The sequence below is a fragment of the Octodon degus genome, unplaced genomic scaffold (genome assembly GCF_000260255.1).
Source record: "Octodon degus isolate 3935 unplaced genomic scaffold, OctDeg1.0 scaffold00083, whole genome shotgun sequence".
NCBI classification, from domain to species: Eukaryota; Metazoa; Chordata; class Mammalia; order Rodentia; family Octodontidae; genus Octodon; species Octodon degus.
This window is the reverse complement of record NW_004524659.1, coordinates 5,996,143-6,010,866: the sequence shown is the minus strand read 5'-3', so window position 1 is coordinate 6,010,866 and position 14,724 is coordinate 5,996,143. Positions and strand designations below refer to the sequence as shown.

At 51.7% G+C, this 14,724-nt stretch overlaps 1 protein-coding gene across 1 annotated transcript; it reads left to right on the top strand.

Annotated features, from left to right (window-relative positions):
• The first annotated feature begins 680 nt into the window (after nucleotides 1-680).
• Haus5 (HAUS augmin like complex subunit 5) lies at nucleotides 681-10,790 on the top strand. Its single transcript, XM_004636830.3, has 19 exons — nucleotides 681-808; nucleotides 1,413-1,475; nucleotides 1,562-1,594; nucleotides 1,720-1,744; nucleotides 2,701-2,806; nucleotides 2,889-3,048; nucleotides 4,014-4,083; nucleotides 4,173-4,255; nucleotides 4,703-4,760; nucleotides 4,919-5,043; nucleotides 5,236-5,299; nucleotides 5,382-5,512; nucleotides 5,726-5,888; nucleotides 6,058-6,138; nucleotides 6,250-6,395; nucleotides 6,620-6,731; nucleotides 6,813-6,945; nucleotides 9,240-9,372; nucleotides 9,499-10,790. Exons 1-19 carry the CDS (start codon nucleotides 711-713, stop codon nucleotides 9,614-9,616), a joined length of 1,902 nt encoding a protein of 633 aa, XP_004636887.1. The 5' UTR covers nucleotides 681-710; the 3' UTR covers nucleotides 9,617-10,790.
• The last annotated feature ends 3,934 nt before the right edge of the window (nucleotides 10,791-14,724 follow it).

Sequence of the window (14,724 nt, the reverse complement as noted above, 5' to 3'; positions counted from 1 at the left end):
GATGAACACCTGGAAGACGGCACGCCAGGGAGATATTAGTACTGTCTGCCTCCATGCACCACCCTGCTTCTAAAATCAAAGAACAGTAGTAAATAGGCAGACCTGTAATCCCAACGCTCTGAGGGCCTGAGCCACGAGACTTCTTAAATTTGAGCCCAGTTGAAGGCTGGCGAGATAGCTCAGCAGACTAAGCACCTGCTTAGGCAAGTGCAGGAGCCCGGGTTCGATTCCCGATCCACATGCTGCGCTGGCCCTGGCATCGGGCTCCCGGAGCCAGCCACCAGAGTCCAGGTGTGGTGGCACATGCCTGTAATCCCAGCGCTGGGGAGGCTGAAAACAGGATTACTACAAGTCCGATCTGTGTAGTGAAACCCTAGGTTCAACTTCCAGTGCGGTAAAAGCCCCATTTACCCAGAAAACGGAGCGAAGTGTGGACATTTTTGCCTCTTGGGAAACAGCTGGTGGTGAGCACGACGACAACGGAAGGTGAGCGAGTGCCAACACCTCTCTGTGACCTTTTCATCTTCAGTCAACGAGACCCCTGAAGGAAGGGCGAGAACAGTAAAGAATCAGCAAGACGGCGAGCTACAGATCAGCGCCACACAGCAATCTGCCTGGTAACTGATGATGTCTCCGCCGTCGCGTTAGTGACGACAGAAGTAGGCGCCACGCTTGAAGAGAAGGCGGGAGGCGGAGGCCGCGGCGCTGTCATGGAGCTAGTGGAAGAAGCGCGGGAATTGGGTCGCTGGGTGGCCGAAGAGATGGGTGTGCCCGCGGCATCCCGGGCCCCGGAGTCGACGCTGCGCAGGTGAGGCCGCTGCGGGAGCGACGGCTCCTCATCTGGTGACAGATGCTTCAGGAGTGAGAGCCGCCCTCATAGAGGACGCGGACGCCCTCTCCGCGAGTAACTGAGGGCCCCCACTCCAGTAGCAGTATATTCAGAGAGAGGATTCTCATTTGAGTGAGGAGCCCCGGTGGTGACCCTCACACTCCTTCCCCCACCCCAGGGATGCCGTCCAGAGCTGTGTCCCTGGCACCACGGAAGATTGTCCCTCAGTTTATGCAGGCCCCTCTCCCGTGTGCAGACAGGGTCTCCAAAGTAAGGCCGACCCAGCAGCACCCCCCCAACCCATGAGGACACTCGGGATTTGGCAGTGACAGCCCCTGCCCCCCAGGGATCGAATCAAGCTAACCCTCTCCCAGAAGAAAGGGAGCACACACAGTGGAACCAGTATACTCCCGAGCTTAGTGCGAAGCCTGCCCTCTCAGTGAGTAAGGAGGTAGTATCCTACCTGCAAAGCATGAGCCTTCTCTCCTCTAGAAGTGAGTAAAGACTCCTCACCATCATCACCCTGGAAGTGAGGTTCCTCCACTGTGGGATGCCCCAGGCAACCTTTGTGTTGTCCCCACAGGCTGTGTCTGGGCCAGGGAGCTGACATCTGGGCCTACATCTTGCAGCATGTACGCAGTCACAGGTGAGCCATGCTGGGTAAAAGAGGAAGGCGGGAAGGGGTCACGGGCGAGTCCCACCGTAACTCCTTCCTCCATCTCACCACTGCAGGAATGTCAAGAAGATTCGGGGAAACCTACTGTGGTAAATGCTTCTCAGAGCCATCCCTTCTTATTTTCCCCTCCAATCTAACCTTGTCCCCACCCACAGCCTTGCTTTTTCTCCCTGGAAACCCCAGTCATCTCCTAACTGTGGTCTCATTTCTTCAGGTATGGCCACCAGGACAGGCCAGAGGTAAGAAACCTGTGCTCTGAAAAAGAACTTGTAGATCTTCTGCTTTTAGACCCAGCCTGATGCTGGGTGTGCTAAAAGCACAGGGTTGTCAAACAGCCCTGATCCCGTGCCCTCCCAGGGTTTTCAGTCCAGGGTAAGCCAGGCAAGATTGGGAAAGGCATTCAAGTTGGTGAGGGAAGTGCTGGGGCCCGAATGGGACCCAGCAGGTCCCAGGAGCCCAGGTGACATCTTGATGGAGGCTTTCAGAAAGCTTCATATTCCAGGTGTGGGCTCAAAGAAGAGATCAAGGTTGGAACAGAAATGTGGGTGTTGAGACAGGTGAGATGGTACATACCTCAATCCCAGCACTCCAGGCAGCCAAAACGGGAGGATCACAAGTTTGAGCCCAGGGGCTGGGGAGATGGCTCAGTGGAATAAGCGCTTCCCTGGCAAGCGCAAGGGCCTGAGTTCAATCCCCGGTTCTGCCAAAAAAAAAAAAAAAGTTTGAGCCCTGCCTAAGACACAGTCTCAAAAAAAAATCTGGGAATGAAGATCAGTAGGAAGGCCCTAGGTTCAGTCCCCCAATTTCTAATACCAGAAATAAAGAGAGAATGAGAGGAAGACAGAAAGAAAAAAAGAAAAGAAACTGAGGGCTAGGGAGATAGCTCAGTGGGGTAAGTGCCTGCCTGGCAATTGCAATGTCCTGAGTTCGATCCCTGGTATTAAAAAAAAAGAAAGAAAGAAAGAAAAAAAAAAAAAAAAGAAAGGAAAAGGAAAGAAAGAAAGAAAGAAACTGAGAGGTTTGGTGAGGCAATCCCAGGAGAAAGGAGGGAGCCAGATAGTACTTTATCCTGCTTAGGAAAAACCCTCTGTCACTCTCCCAGCCCATGGATGAGAAACCTGGTGCTCCCCCAAAAGATAGGCCAGACAAAGCCCCAGTCAAACCAAGCATCTGACCTTGTACCTGACTCCACCAGGTCCGTCGGAAGCTGGAGCTGGAAACTACTGTGTCCCGCCTAAGGGCAGAGATCCAAGAGTTAGACCAGAGCCTGGAGCTGATGGAGCAAGAGAATGAAACTCAGGGTGACCCATGGGACCAGGCAGATGGGCAGTGGAATCCAGGGTTGTGGCGGGGTGCTGACAACCACCCCTGTTCTTCCCCCAGACATGGCCACAGAGCAGGCACTCCAGAGCATGAGAGACACCCAGCATCGAGCCCTCCTCCTCCAGGCCCAAGCTGGGGCTGTGCGAAGACAGAAACGTGGGCTTCGAGATCCCATACAGCAGCTACAGAATCAGCTCAAGTGCCTGCAGGACATAGAGAGGTGGGTCTCAGGACCCAAGGGACCAGCCCTCATCAGGGCAGTCATCCTTAAAGATCTCTAACGTCATCCTTTCTGGGTTTCAAAATTCTGAGCCCCCTCCCATACGATTTAGGGTTCATAGGGTGAGATTTTTGTTGTCTTACTCTCTCTCTCTGTATTTCTGGTACCAAGAGTGGCACTAACTAGATCTGGAGCACCAACTCTGGAAAAACAACAGTAGGCACAGGGCAGCTTCCTGTCCTCCTGGAGCCTAGTCTCAAATGCCAAAAGGGCAGGCTGTGAACTAAGAAACATTCTACAGTTGCAGGTAGAGGTAAGTTCAAGGCCATGACAAAGAGAGGAGGAAGCTCAGAACAGGCAGTAACATGTTAAGAAGCAACATTTGAGTTGGAGGAGGAATTTGCTTGGAGAGGGCAAGAGCAGAGGTCCCGCCCTTGGCCTGTAGGAAGAATAGCTAGGAAGCCAGTTCAGCCCAGGTTTCTCAGGCAAGAGGGACTGGGGGGAATGTGGGGCTGGACAGGTTTGGAGTGCCCCAGAGGCCCTGGAGTGTGACTCTGAGACAGTTCTGCCCCTGGCTTGGCCATTTACAATTGTGCGGCTTTGGGCAAAGTATCCTCTTGGCACCTCAATACAAGATCTGTGGAAGAGCCCTAATGTTCAGAGCAGCCTTTGACATTAGGGATAATTAGGTGAGTTGGATGAAGTGCTCAGAAGAGTGGCAACCACTGTTGCTATTCTGCCTATGATGAGAAAATATCCGTTGCAGTGGAGGATGTGAACAGTGATGTGATCTTCTCTGGGGCAAAGGCCCATCCTGTGAGATGAAAAAGGCCTAATCACAGAGGTCACCCCTGGGGCCCAGGTGCAGCACTCAACGTGCCTAACCACGCCGGCCGTGGGAGGAGATGGGACACAGGCATGTGTTTTGCCAGGGATGGCTGTCCCAACCACACTCCTCCCTCCAGGAAGGCCAAAGTTGATGTGACCTTTGGACCTCTGGCATCAGCAACCCTGGCCCTGGAGCCCGTGGTCCTGGTAAGAGTCCTAGGCCCTTGGGAAGGGTGAGGAGTTCAGAGCTAGGCAGACACCTGAATGCCCTTCGTGTCCGGTCCTTTTCTCTCTAGCGTGACGTCCGAACAGCCTGCACCCTCCGGACCCAATTCCTGCAGGACCTCCTGATGCCCCAGGCCAGGGGAGGCAGTGTCCAGTGAGTGTTCCCAGACTCTAAGAACCTTCAGTCGACCTAGGCTTTGGAGGCAGGAAGTCACTCTTAGTAATCCCTCAGATGTTGAGTTCCTGGGCTTTGTCAGTTCCAGGCTGTGTCCTGACGGGGCTCCCAAGTTGGAATGAGGAGGAGATAACCCATAATAGACAGTTATGGCCAGGTGGTCAGGTCTGTAGGGGATGGGGAAGGATAAGAACACTAAGGAGGGAGGGAAGGGAAGAAAAGGAGAGGTATTCTGGTGAGGAGGCTTAGCCAGGGTAACAGACAGAATCTAGCAGGAAACTCAAGTCTAGCAGGCATAGATGAACTCAGTTTCCTCTTGTGTAAAATGGGGGCAGTGACAGCCCCTATCTTGTAGGGTGCTGGTGAAAAGTAGAGTGATAGGTGTTGTATCTTGTAACGTTCCTGTCCCCTCACCCAACCCCACAGAAGCTCGAATGATGACCACTTTGGAACCTCTTACCAGCAGTGGCTTAGCTCAGTAGAGGTGAGAAGGTGGGGCTCTTGGAAGGGTCACACCCTCCAGACCCAAGATCAAACCTCAGGGTGCCAGCTCCTGACCCTCCTTTCTACCTCTCATTCCTGTGGGACCCCAGCTTCCTGCCCAGCCCCCCATGTGGCCTGAGCACCCTTCCTGCTCCCCAGATGCTGCTGACAAACCACCCCCCAGGCCATGTCCTGGCTGCCTTGGAGTACCTGGCTGCGGAGCGGGAGGTGGAGATCCAGCGCCTGTGTGGTAGAGATGGACTCAGAGATACGGAGCAACCCAGGTGCAGAGTGGAGCATTCCTAGTGAGGGCGGGTGGGTGGGTGAGCTGGGGCAGTCGAGATCAGCCACTGGGACCTGCTGGTGGGGCAGAACTGCATCTTGGTGCCTGCTGCAGTGGGCAGGCTGTACTGGCTGCTGCCAGGTACCAAGGCCAGGACACAGGATGCTCTCTCAGCAGCTGTGCCCTCACACAGGCCCCAGACCCTGGCTCGGGCAGACTCCAGCCAAGCCCTGCCATCCACGGTGCATCTCATCCAGGTAACCTCCAGCAACTGTCCTAATATCCCCAGCCCCCTCACCCTGTGGGCCATGCTCACACAGACCTTGTGCCTGCCCCCAGGAGGGCTGGCAGGCTGTGGGTGCACTGATCACCCAGCGGGGAGCCCTGCTGAAGGAGTATCAGGTCCTGACTGGCCGCCTCCAGGGCCTGGTGGAAGAGGTGGAGAGACACAGCCTTGGCCCCAGTGAGAGGTGAGGGACCTTTGACAGAGGCCTGTAATCCATCTCTCCCAGGCTTCTCAGGATGTGGACATTTCTGTCCCTGTGATTCCCATCCCTGCCTCCCTTTCCCTGGGGTGTTTCTGTGGATTTATGGTTCATTGTGCAGCCTGAAAACTGCATCTCCCTCCCTAGAGTGGTCTCGGTTTTCTTGTCCTCTTTTGCTCTTCTCTGCTCATCCTGCAGGAAAGCACTATTGCTGGGCCTTCGAGGCTGTGGTCTGCAGGCAGAGCTCAAAGCCCTGTGTGCCCAGCGCCAGGAGCTGCAGGACGCCTCTGGACATCGGCAGCTTCTTCTGCGAGAGCTACAGACCAAGCAGCAACGCATTCTGCACTGGCGGCAGCGGGTGGTAAGAGGCAGGGCCTGGTAGAGGGCAAGAGCCTAGGTGTGGGGCCTTATGATCAAGCACTGGGCAGGGAGGGGGACCCAGGTTGAGAGCCCCAGGAGGAAACAGAACCTGTGCAAAGGGGTGGTCTCTGCCACATCCAGCTAGTCACCATGGCCTCCTCGTTCTCCAGGGGCAGACCCAGGAACAGATCCGCCTACTCATCAAGGGAAACTCAGCCAGCAAGACCCGCCTGAGCCGGAGTCCCGGGGAGGTGAGATGGGTATTGGGGTGATGAGGTCTAGAGTGGGGAACAGGGGGACTAGATCTATTGAAGAGGGCTGGCCCCACATGAACTCCTCACCATACCTCTCCGTCCCAACAGGTGCTGGCCCTACTTCAGGAAAAGGTGATCCCCGCTTCTGAGGCCATAGCGCCAGAGAGCGAAAAACTACTGGGCTGCCTGGAAGAGGGAGCCCGGCACCTGCCTCACATTCTCCTGAGCACCCTGCTAAGGCACAGACCCGAGGGGTAATCTCTGAGGCCCAGCCGCCATCTCCCCTGCCTTAGGTCACTCCCCGAACCTCCTCCAAAGAGGTCACCCCCGTGTTCCCCAGCTGCCACCACCTCACCTAGGTTACCAGGCCCAGTCCAACATCCCACCCCCAGGCCCACCTTCAAGTTCCTTGGCTCCAGAGCTTCCGGTACTCGACCCCTTCTCTCCGTGCTCCATCAAGGCTGGTCTTCTCCCCCAGGTTGAAGCCCCTGCCCACAATCCTACCGTCTATCTACCAGTTGCACCCCGCATCCCCCAGGGGCTTCAACCTCATAGCACTGAGCCACACACTGGGGCTGCCTGCAGGGAAGGTGAGTGCCTGTCCCCTAGGACGGCCTGCTGGTCACCATTCCCAGCCCTGCCCTGGTGACTGTCTTTCCCCCTCCCTCCAGGGACCAGAGCTGCTCCTCCCAAAGGCTGCCTCTCTTCGCCAGGACCTTCTGTTCCTCCAGGACCAGCAGAGTCTCCGGTGCAGGGATCTGCTTCACATGAAGAGCAGTCTGCCGCCAGGACCGTCCACCCAGGGTAGGCTGGCCTGACTCCCATACCCTGCACCCCTGTCTGTTCCTGGCACCCACACCTGCTCCCCCATGTGCTGTGTGCTTAGCATATACTCAGCTATTAAACATACACAGCAAGCCCATCAGTGAGCACTGCTCTTCTCCCTGTTGTACAGGGAAGGGAGCTGGGATGCAGAGGGCTTAGTAACCTGCCCACATGGCAGAGCTGGCCCATGAACCCAGGTAGCACTAGGCAGCACCGACCATCCATTTGCCAAGCGCTTACCATCTTCAGGTAGTGTACTTGAGCAGTTAAGCTGGGCTGTGGAGCTAAACCACCTGGCTTACCTTCTCAGTGCTTTCTCTTCCTTGCTGGGTGACCTGCCCATAACTCAGTTGCCTCTGTGGTAGAGTAAACGTAGTAAGAATTAGGGATTGCAGGGAGGATTCAGCAAGGCTTGCAGTGGGCATTTTGTGCGAGCTGTGAATATAATTGTCTGTGTCGGCACCATCTCTTTGAAGCCTTACTGTGAGGGGAAGGATTATTAAGACTTACTTGGGGCTGGTGAGATGGCTCAGTGGTCTAAAGCACCTACTTAGAACAAGCTTAGCAAAGCACAGGGACTGTGGTTCAGTCCCCCAGCACCACATGCCAGCCAGCCCCGCCCCCTGGTGGGCTGAGCTGGCCACACACACACACACACACACACACACACACACAAATAAATAAAATTTAAAAAAAAAAAAAAAAAAAGACTTACTTTACAGATGAGGAAATAAACTCTGAGAAGTCTAGTGCTGGCCTAGACAGCTCGATGGGGTGTGAGGAAGAGCTGTCTAGCCCCAACGGATTTCCCAGGGCAGAAACAAATAGAAAAGAATCAAAGAATAAATAGATACAAGGTGAATTGATAAGAAATAGGTTGAGAGAGCCAAGTGCAGTGGCTCAGTGGCATTCTGGGAGGCCAAGACAGGAGGATCATAAGTTAGAACCCAGCCTGAGCAACCTAATGACTTAATGAGACCCCATTGCAAAATAAAAATAAAAAAGGCTAGGGATGTAGTTTATCGTGAAGGTATTAAGAAAAGAAAAATATAGGGGCCGGGGAGATGGCTCAGTGGAGTAAGTGCTTCCCTGGCAAGCTCAAGGGCCTGAGTTCAATCCCCAGTTCCACCAAAAAAAGAAAAAAAGAAAACAAAAATAGAATTGAGGGTGCAATTAGCCAAATAGAGACTTCTAGGGTTAGAGTTTGGGGCTCCTGCATTCCACCTCCACAAGGAAATGTGCAGGAATCAGAACAGTTTCAGAAGAGGCGTAACATGTCCCACCTCATGGACATCTTGAACTTTAATGTATCTGTAAGAGAACTCTGTTCTCTTTACTGCAAAGAGCTATTCTGTCCCTCTTTGGTTTTTTTCCCCTCCGTAACTATCCCATCTTCTCATCCAGTTGCTACTGCAGAAACCCTAGAGTTACCCTTCATTCCTCCCTGCTCCCTCACTGCCTCCCTTCAACCTGTTAGTGAGTCCTGTGGGTCCCACCTCCCAAGTTCTCCAATCTGCCCCTCCCCACTAGCCTACAGCTGTTCCTCTCTGACAGCAGAGATGGCTAAAGAAAGGACAAGTGTCAAAGACTGAGGTTACAGGGCCAGGATGGGATAATGTCAATATTCATGCCACGCTGCTGAGCTGTATTTGCTCTGACTTTGGCCTGTTCTGGGCATGTGGAGAGGGACTAGGCCCAGGAAGTGTCCTGGGGAGAAGCACCACTGGAGTGAAGGGCTGTAGCAGGCTGAGGAGAAAGCCCTGTGGTGTCAGATGCTGGCGGGGGCTTTCCAAAGAAAAAAACGATACCTCACTCAGACCCGGGAGTGAGGCCAGGTTTTTCCCCACAGTACTGAGCAGGTCACCTAATGCAGATGTTAATACCAAGTTGAGGCACTTGGCAGCACTAGGGAGCCTTGGAAGGTTCTAAGAGGGCACATCAGATTTGGGTATCAGGTATATCGTTCTGTCAAATGGAGGAGGGTGACCAGAGTGGGAAATAGGCCTGGGGCTTAGGACGGGGCTAACAGGAAGAGTAGGGAGCAGAGGAAGAAACTTGGAAACCTGAGTGGGTGGGCCATGCAGCCTGATGGGCTGTCGTGGGGAAGGAAGAAGGTGTCCGGGATGAGGGCCTGCTGAGTTGGGCTTGCCCTGGAGATGAGGACTCAGATGGAGGGACAGGACCAGGTGACTGGAGATTTGCTGACACTGTTGCCTTCGAGGCTCCCACAAACCAGACAACTCAGTGCTGTCACCTGGGCCTCTGACCTTTAGAGCTGCTGCAGATCCAGGCGTCCCAGGAAAAGGAGCAGAAGGAGAGCCTGGGGCAGGCACTAAAGAGGCTGGAGAATCTGCTGAAACAGGCGCTGGACCGAATCCCAGAGCTCCAGGGGGCCGTGGGGGACTGGTAAGAGAGAGAACTGGGGTGAGGAGTGCTGAACGGTGTGGGAAGACCGGCTCAGGCCTTGGGGATGGCAGAAGCCCAGTGGGGTCTGAAGGGCCGAGCTTCCTCTGACGCCATGCCCTTTTGCAGGTGGGAGCAGCCAGGCCAAGCCGCCCTCTCAGAGGAGCTCTGCCAGGGCCTGTCCCTGCCCCAGTGGCGCCTGCGCTGGGTCCAGGCACAGGGGGCCCTGCAGCAGCTGTGCAGATGAAGAAGAGGCTCAATCTAGAGCCAAGAATTTCACCCCAACACCCCTGCTCGTCTACTAAAGCATTCAAAAGAAGGCATGGTCAGGATAGGCAGCCTGTAGTCCCCGCGCATACCTACAGTGCCCCTTGGACCCTTCCGCTCCTACCTTGCCCTTCTAGCCCACCAAAGCCAAGAGAATGGGGCATGTAGGGGGCACACACATGTACCTCTTAAGGTCCCTGCATCCCTTTCACCCTCAGCACATTAACTGAGCATCTCCTTTGGGCACTGGCAATGCAGCACTGAACAAATTGGCCCGAAGTCCTATCTTTAGGAAGTGATGGGTGGGGGGAGACTGTCGGTGAGGTCAGTAAGGTGAGGTCAGTAAGGTGCAGTTATGTGGTGAGAACACTGTTGTGAGGAAATAAAGCGGGCACAGGAGGTGTGATTTTTCAACAGAGCACATGTACAGGGCCTGAGCAGAGCCACTGGTGTCAGGGAGGCTCCAGCACATACTTGGGATGTGCTGATAAGAGGGCCACTGAGGAGCCCTTTACAGTGGACGTGGGATGGGGTGAAGGGAAGATTTTCTTAGTTTTCCTTTCTTGACATTTATATCTAGGCATTTGGAACTCAGCCTAGCAACACATTCAGTGCTGCCTTATCTCACATCTGTCCCAGTAGCACTTAGTAAATTCTCATGCAGCCAGCGGTTGCTGCTGAAAAAGGAGTAGCGGGGATGAAATGAGAGCAGGAAACCCTAGGGCAGTGGGGGTGAGCCTATGGCACGCATGCTGCAGCGGGCTGCTTACATCATTGAAGGTTCTGGAAGATTTGCCATCACTAGAGTAATGGTAAAATACATCAGGAGCAGTGAGGGTTCCCCTGGTCTACAGACTGGTCAGCTCCCACCTCTGTGTGTATGTGTGTGAGGGGGATTCTGAGGATTGAACCAGATCCTTCACATGTACTATATCCCCAACCCTTTATAATTATGAGGCAAAGTCTTAACTGAATCACTAAGTTGCCCGGGCAAGGTTTGAACCAACAGTGTTCCTGGCGCAGTTTCCCAGAGTGCTGCGGTTTTGGGCATGCTCCCTACCTGCCTTCATTGTACTCTTATGGCCTTGTCTACTCCACTGTGTGTATTTTTCCATTGTAAAGTAAAGCTTTACCCACTGGTTTAAAGTAGCACATTTTCTTTTACTGTCATGTCAGATGTGGTGGTATGTGCCTATAATCCCATCACTTCAGAGACTGAGGCAGGAGAACTGCTGTAAGTTAGCAGCCAGCCTGAACTGCATAGTCCCTGTCTCAAAAAAAAAGACTTATTCTTCCAGACCCATTGTACATTAACTCCATGTGCAGCTGCCGTAGTGCTTTCGTTACAAAGGTTTTGCAATACATGGTTGATAGGTTTTTGACGGCATCACAGCAGAGAAACAGGCGGAAGGAAAAAGGGAAAGGCACAGAGAGAATCTGGGGGAAGATAAGGGATTCAGAGTTGGAACAAAGGGAGGCTGGGGCTTTTATGGCCTTTTGGCAGGGGTAGAGTTAGAGGGGGATGTTTAGATCTACCTGAGCTGATGGGGCCTTCCCTGAGGCAGCAGGGAGGGTGAAAGGAAACTGCACCCTGGGCTGAGTTGGAGAAGGAGGAGGAGGTGGTTTTGAAGCAGATAATCTGTTGTTTAAGGGCTTCAGCCATACTAGATGACCACCATAATTTCAGTCTATCAGTGGTAATAATTGGAACTGGATTGCACTCAGGCCTTTTTTTTTTTTTCAAGGTTTTCCAGCCTCTTGTTGCTAATTTTTTCTCCCAAATTAAACTACTTAACCTGCCTGGTTCCAGAGCAACCACCTTTACTGGTTTGACGGTATACTTACAAATTAGGGATGTTTGACATCGCTGCTCTTGATCCTTCCTCCCTCCCACCCTCCCTCCCTCCAGCTTCTCCCCCGCCCTGCAGGGCCTCCTTGCCTCATCCGCAGCTGCTGCTCCATCTGCACACTGGCCATCCTACGCTCCATCCTTAGTGTTACCCTCCCACAGGTGGCTCCTGGTCCCTCCTCCAAGCTCAGGCATCCTCCCTGCTCCGTTTTTGTCCACAAATCTTTTTTTTTTTTTTTTATCCTGCCTCAGGTTTATTTGTACAAAGAGCATAGGAGGACACCAGCCCCCCACAGATGGCACCCCAGTCCTTCTGTTTTTACATCAGCAGTAAGAGGCTTTCACTGTGGAGTCTTCACAGGGGCCTGAGCACCTTTGGGAGCCTGGGCTGGAGCAGAAGCTGGAGCCTCAGCCTTGGCTGGAGCCTGGGCCTTTGGCCGGCAGGCCCTGCGACCCTTGGCAATGCGGGCACGGATGCGCTTCCCAAGCTTGGGGTGGGCAATATAGGCAAGTCGAGCAAGCCTGCGGTTTACTCCCTTTGGAATGATCTTGGGCTTGACCTCCTTGGGCTTGACGAGGGCCTTGATAGCCTCGGTGCGTGCACTCATGGCCTTGGCATTGTTTGCTTGCATCTTCTTGAAGCCCTTCTTGTTGTGCTTCTTGGCAAAACGCATGTTCCTAAGGAACTTGGGATCCACCCCCTTCAGAGATTCGTATCTTTGTGACCGAGGTTTCTTGATGCCATTTCTGTGCCATTTTCGGGACTGGTTGTGCATGGTATGGTTCTTGGACTTGGCCATAACTGCACTGTAAACCGCGGCGACCAAGCCTGTCCACAAATCTTAACATACATTGTGCTCCTTTTCACTTCCTTGAGTAGAATGTGAGCTCTGAAGGTGAACCCTTTATAAACTATAAGAAGGAAAAGCATGCCTAGATATGATTAAAAGTACAGATGTAACAAGAGGAAATATTGACAAAATTTTCTATATAAAAGAAAGCCTTTGCATAGCAAGGAAAAAGGAAACCACAAGTTTGACAAAAATATTTGCAACTTATACCATAAATATGTGTGCATGTATGTCTATGTATTTGTATAATGGCAAACTGGGAAAGAAAAATGCCAAGGCCAGAGAAGAATGGGAAAAAACTACACAAATGGACACTTTTGGGGCTAGGGAGATAGCTCAGCTGCATAAGTACCTGCCTGGCAAGCGCAAGGTCATGAGTTCAATCCCCAGTACAAAAAAAAAAAAAAAAAAAAGAAAATTTTCAGAAAAGATGCTCTGAAACTGAAAAACCACTATTTGCCTTCCATTAAGTGATAGATACAGGTAATAACCACTGGATCAAGGGTTGCCAAAGCTTTTAGGAGAAGAAACAACAGCTGATCAGTTGGCTTCATCAAAGGACGACAAAACATAGCTTCCTGTGTTCCTGATGAGATACGAGATGTAACGCGACATTGCTACCTAAGAATTAGGCACCATCACAGGCCGGGGAGATGGCTCAGTGGAATAAGCACTTTCCTGGTAAGCGCAAGGGCCTGAGTTCAACCCCTGGTTCCGCCAAAAAAAAAAAAAAAAGAATTAGGCACCATCCCATTCCTGTGTCTGAGTGTCCCTCATCTGAGCACATCCATCGATTTAATGACCAAAAAGAGACTGAAAATATTTGAATAATAAATTTTATCCTTACTAAACATGCTGGCTTTTTTCTTGTCATTATGCCCTTATCAACACAATTAAAACATTACATTATATTGAGTATTACAAATAAGCCAAGCGCTGGGTGTGGTGGCACATGCCCGTAATCCTAGCACACAGGAGGGTGAGGCAGAATAAATTCAAGGTCATCCTGGGGTACATAGTTCAAGGTCAACATGAACTACATAGCAAGACCCAGTCTCAAAAAATGAGCAAGAGTAGGCCTGGCAGTATAGCTCAGAACTAGAATGCTTGCCTAGCATTTTTGAGGCCTTGGGTTTAGTCTCCAGCACTGGAACAAGAACAACAAAAATAAAAATTGGAACAACTAGAGAAATTAAAGCAGTATTGAATTATAACCCAAAATATGGATTTTCATGGGTCCACACTGGTATGATTAAATAAATGAGGAACACAAACATCTCATAATCCAATTTTAAATAATTTACATAGATATTCCACTCTCAAGGAGGTGGTACCCACTCAATTGTGGCTGCACGTAAAAGAACATGAAGGGCCGGCGAGATAGCTCAGTGGACTAGGAGCCTCCCTAGGCAGGCACAGGGACCAGGGTTCAGTCCCTGGCACCAAATGCCACACTGGCCTCGCCCCAGGGTGTGCTAAGGCAGCAACCTAGCCCGGGGGTAGTGGCACATGCCTGTAATCCTGTAATCCCAGCACTGGGGAGACTGAAAACAGGAGGATCACTATGAGTTCAAGCTTCCTAGTGAGACCCTGCAGCAAATACATTTTTAAAAAATATTTTATTTTGATCCTTTTGAGACAAGGTCTTGCTATGCAGTTCAGGCTGGCCTTGAGCTCACTTTGTAGCCCAGGCTTGTCTTCAATTCAAAACCATCTGCCTGCCTCAGCCTCCTGAATGCTGGGATTACAGGCATGTGCCACCATGCCCAGCCAGATTAAAAGTAACTTTATAATGCAGAAGCCTGACAAACACTTCAGGCAGGTGATTGGAATTAATACTCACAGGGGTTAAGTCATGCTGACAGTACCAGTGGTAGTGAACCTATGGCATGTTTTCCACAGCTAGCTGCTTCCCTTCACTGGGTCTGTGGTCATTTCCCAAATGATCCATTGCTCTAGGCTAACGTGGAGAAAAGCATAAAGTGAATTCCAACTGAGGAACCTTCAATAAAATACCTAAAAAGTGCTCCTCTAAACTGTCAAAGTTGCCAAGTGTGGTGAAGGCCTGTAATCCCAGCACACCAATCACTGAAACAGGAGGATTGCTGCAAGTTTGGGGCCAGTATGGGCTATTTAGTGAGCTCAAGGCTAATTTGAACTACACAGACCTTGCCTATAAAAAAAAAGTCAAAGCCATCAAAAACAGGAGATCATAAGAAATTGTCACAGGCAAAAGGAACTCAGAAATGACAATTACATGTAATGCGGTATCCTGGACAAGATGCTGAAACAAATAGGGAGACTAGGCTAACAAAAAAAAAACTAAATAAAATTTGCACTTTAGTTAACATTATTAAGAAGAAAAAGAAGTTCCAATTCGCTCCTTAA